Source organism: Labrus bergylta, chromosome 17, assembly GCF_963930695.1.
Source record: "Labrus bergylta chromosome 17, fLabBer1.1, whole genome shotgun sequence".
In the NCBI taxonomy this organism is placed as follows: Eukaryota; Metazoa; Chordata; class Actinopteri; order Labriformes; family Labridae; genus Labrus; species Labrus bergylta.
The window spans coordinates 25,363,806-25,373,285 of record NC_089211.1 but is presented as its reverse complement, the minus strand read 5'-3'; the positions used below and the strand labels follow the sequence as shown (position 1 = coordinate 25,373,285).

Here is a 9,480-nt window from a genome sequence, read left to right as displayed (position 1 = left end):
TTTTCAAGAATGTCACACAAACAACTAGCATCCACACATACTAAGAAATACATTATTAGACATTAAGAGACACAGATTAAAGCAAATGTTAGACAACATCGCCCACAAACACATCAGAGAGAACATCTGCAGCCAGATGTGTCCGCCTCCAGGTAAAACATTTTTATAATTTAACCACTTGTTTCTATTTCTTTTCCTGCTCTTACCTTCTTATTGCTGTTCTCTTTTGATTTACTTTTATCTCTTTTAGTTTCTTACATCTTTTTAAATCTTTGGTCCTCTTGGTCTCAGTTGTTGGGTTCTTATGATGGTTCTTGTGATGGTTCTTGTGATGGTTCTTATGATGGTTCTTGTGATGGTTCTTGTGATGGTTCTTATGCTGGTTCTTATGATGGTTCTTGTGATGGTTCTTGTGATGGTTCTTGTGATGGTTCTTATGATGGTTCTTATGATGGTTCTTGTGATGGTTCTTGTGATGGTTCTTGTGATGGTTCTTGTGATGGTTCTTGTGATGGTTCTTGTGATGGTTCTTATGATGGTTCTTATGATGGTTCTTGTGATGGTTCTTGTGATGGTTCTTGTGATGGTTCTTATGCTGGTTCTTGTGATGGTTCTTGTGATGTTCTTGTGATGGTTCTTGTGATGTTCTTGTGATGGTTCTTGTGATGGTTCTTGTGATGGTTCTTATGATGGTTCTTGTGATGGTTCTTGTGATGGTTCTTGTGATGGTTCTTATGATGGTTCTTGTGATGGTTCTTATGATGGTTCTTATCATGGTTCTTGTGATGGTTCTTGTGATGGTTCTTGTGATGGTTCTTGTGATGGTTCTTATGATGGTTCTTATGATGGTTCTTGTGATGGTTCTTGTGATGGTTCTTGTGATGGTTCTTATGATGGTTCTTGTGATGGGTCTTGTGATGGTTCTTGTGATGGTTCTTATGATGGTTCTTGTGATGGTCTGGTTCTATATGTCTGTTGGGTATCGTGCACTTTGGGTTCTTTTCTGTTGAATTGTATTTAATTATTTTTTGTATTTTGCATTTGTTATGTTCTTGTTGTTGTTTATGTTCTTCTGTGTTTGGTTTAGTTTGTTCTTGTTTTTGCTGTTTGTCAAAGCACTTTGTAAACCTGTGTTTTTAAAAGGTGCTATAGAAATAAAGTTGTTATTATTATTTAACATCCGCTTAAAATCCTCCAATGAGAGCAGCTCGTTTAGTCTCAGCTCTTGTTGTAACTGGTTTCTGGTGTTGACGGGGGGGGGGGTGTCACCTGAGGGAAAAAACACACCTGCAGCCTTCATTCTCCCGCTGGACTCTGCTGCCCTCTGCTGGACGCCTCTTTCTTTACACTCTGTTTAATATAAGTTTTATAAGTCTACACAGTTTGACTCTTGCATGACTGGTGATACAAGAAGTTGGACACAGTGGAGATGATTACGCGCAAGTTTTACGCAGAGTTCAAACTTGTTGCTGCTTCATTCTGATGTGTTTGTTTGAAAACTTTCGCTGTTTTATTTTAGTGTATGTGCGTGATTCAAACCTGTGTGTGAGCTCCGGTGGCAGGCCCCGTCTTCTTCCCTCCCCCTTTCCCGGCTCCTCCTCTCCTCTGCCGGGCTTCTCGCTCCAATCGAGAGAGCTCTTCCCAAAACTTTCCGTGCCAGCAGGGCTTCCTGAAGCTTCTGTATTCTTCTGTGTGTAGCTCAAGGGGGCGACAGCAGAAACCAAATGGAGGACGTGTGAAATATGTACAAATAAAAACATGGTAGTGGTGACCGAGCAGGCGGACGGACCCTTCCTCACTCCGTTACTGTCCCCGCAGCAGCAACTCGTGAACAGGGACTCCCGAGGGACGAGGCCCGCGTAAGTTTGGATGAGATGGAGGGGAAAGGGCCCCGGTCTGCTTTACACATTTAGGAAAGGCGGTTCAGGCCCAGTGCATTGTGATCAGAATCAGAATCTGTTTTCTTTTTTTTAAGTTAAAGGGCCGTGCTGAGTTTTTGAGCGCGTATACGTGGCACAGTTTGTGTTAATTTGCCTTCAGAATCTGCAAAAGATTCATGATCTGCTCATAAATGATCTGCCATAGTGAATGTTTCATGCAGGTATTATGTGTTCATATCACTCCCGCACAGTTACGGTGTTATAACGACACGTAAGACTGTGTTGTGTAACTTTATTGTTGCTGCAGGATGTTTCAATAACCGTGACTTCTGGTGTGATGTGTGCAGGTCTGAAGGGTCTGAGAATGGAGGGGAGAAGAGACAGGGGAGGAGAGGAGGGTCACCTGCAGGCCTCCAGCTGTGTCTGGACCCAGATTCAGAGCCTCCAGAGAGCAGGAGGAAACCAGTAGGCATGAGGTGAAGGAGCTTAAACTGTCTGTAGAGAGGCTGTAGTTAACACCAGCAGCAGAGAGGATCTCTTCTCATGATGTCTTTTATCTCCTCTCCTAAAACACATCCATCTATATCTGTCATCTGACTCCTCCAGTGCAGGATGTGCTAGTTTCCTCTGTTTGAAATCACTGTTAATTAAATATTTTAAAGTTTGGGACTTTCAGATGGACAGGAAAAAGTCTTTTGAACTGATCGTGTTGGATTCAGACGCACTGAGTCGAACCTTTTCCCCTCTTTCTGTCAGTAAATCAAGAACGTAATTAGTCAGTTTTGTGGTTGATATTTGTTTAATCTTTTTATGTAACAGGAGGTCACATTGTGAGCATGTGAACAAGAATAAACACACACTGTTTCACCGCAGAGTCAAACCAGCTTCACATTCGTCGCACATAATGGGGCTAGAAGTTTAGTTTTACTCTTTAAAAGAACTACATTCAAATATTTTTAAGTACTTTAATGAGTGGTTTCATTTTAGATTCTTTAAGATTGTTAATCTGAACTTCTGCTTTTTGGTTTGATATAAACTGTGTCACTACTTATATGCAAATTTGGAAATATTATGGCATATTAAAGGTGACATATCCTCCTCCTCTTCTTCAGTGTAAATACGTCTCTGAGCTCCTCAAAACGTGTGTGAAGTTTCTTGTTCTAAATCCACTCTAAACCTGTATTTGATAATGTCTATAAACCCCTCTATTTCAGCCCTGCTCAGAACAGGCTGTTTCTGTGTCTGTACCTTTAAATATGTAAATGAGCTGTGTCTGACCACGCCCCCTCTCTGGAAGGGCTTGGGTGTACTCTGATCTTTCTCGCTCCATGTCCTATTGTTTACGGTGAGAAGGCAGACTCAGAGGGCAGAACAAACACCTACCTGTGGGAGTGTCACCCACCTGGGGAGGGGCTACTGCCCTTTGTGATGTCATGAAGGGAAAATCTCTAAACGGCCTGTTTGAGCACACATTTTCTGAAAAGTGGAGCAGGCAGAAGACGGAGAGGATGGACTTTTCTCATGATTGAGGGGTTTGTAGACGGACTAGAGACACATTATGATCCCGTCTCGCCCCTTTAGTCGTGGTAATAACGCCTCTATTACTACCTGGGAAGACGGTACAGAGGTGGGATCACTAAGTCCGACCATTACACCTTAGGGACGTCCATATGGCCCCTTGAAACGGCGTCTGAATGTGTAAAGAGGTGTACTGGAGGGACTTAGTGATCCCCCCCTCTGTACCGCCGTCAGAGCTAGTAAGAGAGGTGTTACAGGGGGCGGAGCTAGGAGAACAGCGCTGTATGCAAACCTCACCTGCAGCGTGCTGTTAATCACTTCTCCTGAACCCTGAGGCAAAATGACAGCTTATAAAAAACAAAATCGCCTGGTTGGCGTTTGCAGCTCGTACAGAGGGACGTCTTTTAACCTTCAGTCTGTTTCATAACCACATAAAAAGCGACGTACATCAGAGTAAGTACAACACAAGCAAGGATCTAGAAAAAAGGGAACAATGTGAGTAAGAGCAAACGATCAGCTTTGAGTCTGATTGGACACACAGGTGCTGACAGGAAGTGACCAGAGGCAAAGCACAACATTGAGGGCAGTTCTTGAGAGCTCTAATCAGTATAGAAACCATCTTATAAGTCGTCGTTATCAAACAAAAACCATCGTCATTACCATCATCATCATCAATAATATGGAGACCATCATCATTATGTTAGTAGGTATTCATGAAAGAGCTGGGTCTTTAGCTTTTTCTTAAAGGTGCAGAGGGACTCTGCAGATCACATGGAGTTGCATGACCAAAGTGCTGTTTTTACTGATCTCACTGTTGCTGTGTGAGCAGTCCTGAAGTGACCACAGCTGACGGCTAAAGGACGCACACACACTTGTTATGATTTACTCAGGAGACGTGAGTTCACACCTCTTCAGTGACCTACATTAGCTGATAAGTGTCACCTGTCCTCCTCCCTCAGGTGTTAAGTTGCTGCTCAAACAATAACACAGACCTTTTGATTTTGCCAGATTAAAACCTGTGGAGCAGCTTTCACCGGTGCAGAGTCCCAGTGACTATGAGACCAAGTCTGACAGGAAGAAAGGCCAGTCCATCCACGTAAGGAGAAAACACACAATCACACACAATGTCACAATATTGCAGTTTCCTTATCAAAGCTAAACGTCCACTCTGCTTTTTCACAGATATCTAAGACAAACACACACTATCACAAGTTATTTAAGGAGGTCAGCAAAGACGAGACCCTCAAACAGAGTAAGTGTCCTTGGGTTGTCTTTTCATGTGAATATAAGGAGAGAGAATGTTTTTCTTAAGGTGGAGCTTTTTGTTTTTTTGTGCAGGCTACACGTGCGCCCTGCAGAGAGACATTTTATATCAGGGCAAAATGTTCGTCTCTGATAACTGGATCTGTTTCCACTCCAAAGTCTTCGGCAGAGACACCAAGGTATCTCCTCGTCCTGTCCCTTTAAGAACTGGTGGTGTTGAAGTCAAGACCAAGACTGACAGAGACCAAGATGTACCCGAGACCAGAGTGCTCTGAGACCGAGACAAGACCAAGACCAAAATAGGGCGAGTCCGAGACAAGACCAAGACATTTAAGGGGTGAGACAGAGTAAGGACGAAGACCAAGGCAGGGTAGACTGAGACAAGATCAAGACCTAGCCAAGATGTACCCGAGACCAGAGTGCTCTGAGACCGAGACAAGACCAAGACCAAAATAGGGCGAGTCCGAGACAAGACCAAGACATTTAAGGGGTGAGACAGAGTAAGGACGAAGACCAAGGCAGGGTAGACTGAGACAAGTTCAAGACCTAGCCAAGACCAAGACCAGACTGACCGAGACCAAGATGTACCCGAGACCAGAGTGCTCTGAGATCGAGACAAGACCAAGACCAAAACAGGGAGAGTCCGAGACAAGACCAAGACATTTAAGGGGTGAGACCGAGTCAAGACCAAGACCAAGGCAGGACTAAGACCAAGACATACCCGAGACCAGAGTGCTCAGCGACCAAGACAAGACCAAGATAGCCAATCAGTGGTGGTCTTGACCGGTCTTGATTTAGAATCCGGAGTCCACCCAGTCTGAGACCAAGACAAGACCGAGTACAATGCTTTTGATTACGAGACGAGACCTAGACCCTTAAAAAGTGGTCCAGAGTCCGGTCTTGAGACTAAGACCGGTCTTGAGTACAACAACACAAAAAACAGTTTCTGTGTCCTCACCTTCTTCTTCAGGTTTTCAGGTTTTGTTTTCTCTCACCTCCAGATTTCCATCCCCGTGGTGTCGGTAACGTTCATCAAAAAGACTAAAACGGCTCTGTTGGTGCCGAACGCCCTCGTGATCGAAACGACGAGTTATCAGGTGAGAGGAGCTCTGACACGGTCGGTTATCTCTCTGGATATAAACATAAAAACTCTGATTCTGATTGGCTGTCTTCCAGCATGTCTTTGTGTCTTTCCTGTCTCGAAACACCACCTACAAACTTCTGAGGACCATCTGCATCCACCTGGAGGTAAGACACGCCACAAACCTCTGCTCTTGTGAATGAATTGGGATTTGACACAACATTTACTGTTGATTTGACACATTTCTTATATATATAAATTAGGGATGGGAATTTACAGTAATCCCTGTAATCGATTACCCGAATTCCCCAATGAACGAGTACTCGAGTACACGCAGATTATTATTATTTTTTTAACTGTAAACAAAAAAAAGGGTCCGTCGGACACCGACCTCCCGGACCGGTATTGTAGACTTTATGCCTGTAAAATGACATAAACATCCAATATTTAAACATGAATATAAATAGATAACCAACAACAGAAAGCGATTTCAATTTCAACAACATTGCTAACAACGATGTCACTAACAGGGCTAGCAAATGACGTGATGCGAGACTGCCTATTTTCTCCTTGTGCTTTAAGCGCATGTGGTTAAGCATCAAACTAGTATTCCTATGGTATGCAAGTTTAACACATATCTTGCACTGCACATTAACTTAATCGTTTTTGTCGAAGTACTTTCAGACCTCACTTTTCTTGACTGACATGTCGCAGCTGTAGCAGACGGTTCTGTATTTGTTGTGCTTTTGCTTTCGGTGTAATAATATGGTCCTAGAGAGTTGCCGAGTTTTTTTTGCTGAAATCTGGCTCGGTGTGTACTAAAGCTGAAGCCGTGGCTGGAGAAGTCATACGTTTGTATCCCGTTAATTATTTTCAAACCTAGTATATTCAGTTAGCCGAAAACAAAAAGCTGGGTCACGCACGTAACGCTGTATGAGTTCAGCGCTTGCACAGGGTCGCGAGTAACGAAATGTTACTTGAATAATGGGGTCAACGGCAAGTACTCGAGTACTCGAGTACCCGTCCCTTGTATAAATGTTTGTTGTGTTTGATTCCAGGTGGAGAAGACATGCAGCAGCCCCACTAATTCCTCGTGCGAGAACAGCTTCAGGGTGGATTGTCCGTCGACACTTCCTCTGGTCAGTGTTTTTGTACAGCTATGTACCGCCCTACCACGAGGAGGTTTTCTAAATATTTTTCCTCTGAGATGAAAGATGTATAGAATAGCTTTGTTCCCATAGCAACATCTCTGCATGTGGTATGTTTTTTTTTTTTAATCTTCCCGTGTGTGTGCGCCACAGGACTTCTCCGACCTGGACGGGGTCGTTCAGCAGAGACGGCAGGAGATGATGGAGAGCAGCAGCTCCGGCTCGCAGACTCCAGACTACGACAAGATCACAGGTGTGTGTGTGTGCTCCAAACCTCAACACTTTACCACCCTGTGTTCTTCTTCTTCTTCTCTCCATATTTGCGTAGGGTGTCGGGTGTCACTGCGGCTCAGACAGTCTTTGGTTTGCAAATATTGGGAGAGAAGGCAAAGTGAAATTTGAGCTGGTCAGATGTTGTTAAGGCAGAGACGATGATTTATTGTTTATTTGAGACAGTTTTTCTTCTGACTGTCCCGAGCTAACGACTCCGTCAGGACTTCTCGTGCTTCTTGTTCGGGATAATATTTGCTTTGCAGGAGGCAGATGATGAAAGTCACACGTTTCTCTCTCTGTGTTTATCTGGGCAGACTTTCCCAACACGTTTCTGAGTGCAGTGAAGAGCGGAGAGGTTTCGGTCCATGCTGACATCCACCTCCAGGCTCCCAGCCAAATCCACGGAGCGGCCCTGAATAACGGTAGATACAAGGGCGGCGTTTACAGAAGAACGGTGCTGTGGCGTGAGCCGGTATGTCTGACTAGACAGGGTTAGGGTCCAGGGGGGTTGGCCAGGTTGGCCATTTTTAAGGTCCAGCAGTTATCTGGACCTTTTTTTACCAGAATCCCACTGTGACATCACAAGAAGAGCACATTTGAAACAGAGCATTTTTCTCTGTGTTGTAAAACTTATGCAGACCACAAACAAAGGACTGGATGGGTTTATTTCACATTTTGTGGGTCAGTAGACACTCAGGTTACCCAAATATATGTTCAACAACACAAAGTGGATTTTTCATAATATGTCCCCTTTAATGTTCCAGCTCAGTTACTTAAACTTTTATCTACTAAAAAACCCTTTTTGTCACGTTTTCTTCCTGTAGCGTCGCCTAAAGCACCGCTCAAAGAGAGACCCTCCCAGCACATGTCGTTACACACCATCCTGCTCATCTATCTGTTTCTGTGAGTAACCTTTCATTCTGTGCAACACGAGAAGACGCAGCTCTCAATAGTTTGACATCTCACATGATCCGGGCGTGTTAGCGATTGTTCTCTGTGTTTGTTGTGCTCCTTTCCATGTGTCTCGCTGTGTTTGCGTTTTCCTCACAGAGTCGGCGTCCTCGTCCTGTCCTCGTGTTACATGGCTTTCAAGATCGTGGCTCTGGAGCAACGTTTGAACTCGCTGGTGTCCATGGGGGAACACATTCACAATGAGTAAGACACAGATTCTCTCTCATATGTTGAGTTCCTTTTCTCACTTTTTTCCGTTCATGACTCTGTGCAAACCTTCTGTTGTAGAAACTCGGTGAGCCAGAGGTCGCAGAGCGAGATGAACGCCGAGATCTACGGCGAGCTGTCAAACAACTTGTTCAAGTTAGAAAAGGTTTGTAGAAGAGCACAATCACTTCAGTGTTTCCCATTTAGTGTTTTTCTCCGCTGATGGTTTCATCTGCCCAAATGTAGGGTTGTAGGACAACTACAATTCTACAATTGACTTAGCAGACGCTTTTCTCCAAAGCGGCGTACATCAGAGAGTAAGAACAACACAAGCAAGGATCTAGAAAAAAGGGAACAATGTGAGTAAGAGCAAACGATCAGCTTTGAGTCTGATTGGACACACAGGTGCTGACAGGAAGTGACCAGAGGCAAAGCACAACATTGAGGGCAGTTCTTGAGAGCTCTAATCAGTATAGAAACCATCTTATAAGTCGTCCTTATCAAACAAAAACCATCGTCATTACCATCATCATCATCAATAATATGGAGACCATCATCATTAAGTTAGTAGGTATTCATGAAAGAGCTGGCTCTTTAGCTTTTTCTTAAAGGTGCAGAGGGACTCTGCAGATCACATGGAGTTTGGAAGTTCATTCCACCACCGGGGGGCGACAGAAGAGACCCGAGGAGAACGATCTTGAGACCATTTTTCGAGATCAAAAACATTTGTACTTGGTCTTGTCTTGGTCTCCGTCTGGGCGGACTTCAGATTTTAAATCAAAATGAGTCAATTTACATGCAAAGTGAAGCTACAAGCTAACTAAAGAGCGCTAACATTAGCCCGCTAACAAGTGTGCTAACATTAGCATGCTAACACAGCAATGCAGGCCACATGCGATTGTAGCTTGAGCCAAGGACAAATGGTGGAGAGGGGTTGGAGGTGTGTCTCTGAAAGGATAGCGGAGGCTTCAGTACGGAGGAGGCGTGGCCTAACAGCAGTTTGTTTTGGTTTCAGGCTGGTGCTCAAGGGCGACATCTACTGGATCAAAAAGTTGCACATTCTCCCTTTAAAGTAAAATGTTTAAGGGTTGATCTACAGTAGTTTATTTGTGTTTAATATGTTTCTTTGTGTTTCAGATTCAAAGAAACCTCCAGAAGC

At 44.0% G+C, this 9,480-nt stretch overlaps 1 protein-coding gene across 1 annotated transcript in view; it reads left to right on the top strand.

Moving 5' to 3' along the window:
* Positions 1–1,583: 1,583 nt before the first annotated feature.
* The window catches only part of LOC109977751 (uncharacterized), a 23,639-nt gene continuing 15,742 nt past the window's right edge, over positions 1,584–9,480 (top strand). The window contains exons 1-14 of the mRNA XM_065965848.1: positions 1,584–1,859; positions 2,228–2,356; positions 4,407–4,494; positions 4,581–4,650; positions 4,737–4,840; positions 5,663–5,758; positions 5,838–5,909; positions 6,801–6,881; positions 7,044–7,143; positions 7,478–7,585; positions 7,988–8,066; positions 8,214–8,318; positions 8,403–8,487; positions 9,459–9,480. The exon at positions 9,459–9,480 is cut by the window's right edge and continues 15 nt beyond it. Of these exons, the coding sequence (XP_065821920.1) occupies positions 1,759–1,859; positions 2,228–2,356; positions 4,407–4,494; positions 4,581–4,650; positions 4,737–4,840; positions 5,663–5,758; positions 5,838–5,909; positions 6,801–6,881; positions 7,044–7,143; positions 7,478–7,585; positions 7,988–8,066; positions 8,214–8,318; positions 8,403–8,487; positions 9,459–9,480 (1,240 nt within the window). The 5' untranslated portion in view covers positions 1,584–1,758. The remainder of the gene's footprint in view (positions 1,860–2,227; positions 2,357–4,406; positions 4,495–4,580; positions 4,651–4,736; positions 4,841–5,662; positions 5,759–5,837; positions 5,910–6,800; positions 6,882–7,043; positions 7,144–7,477; positions 7,586–7,987; positions 8,067–8,213; positions 8,319–8,402; positions 8,488–9,458) is intronic.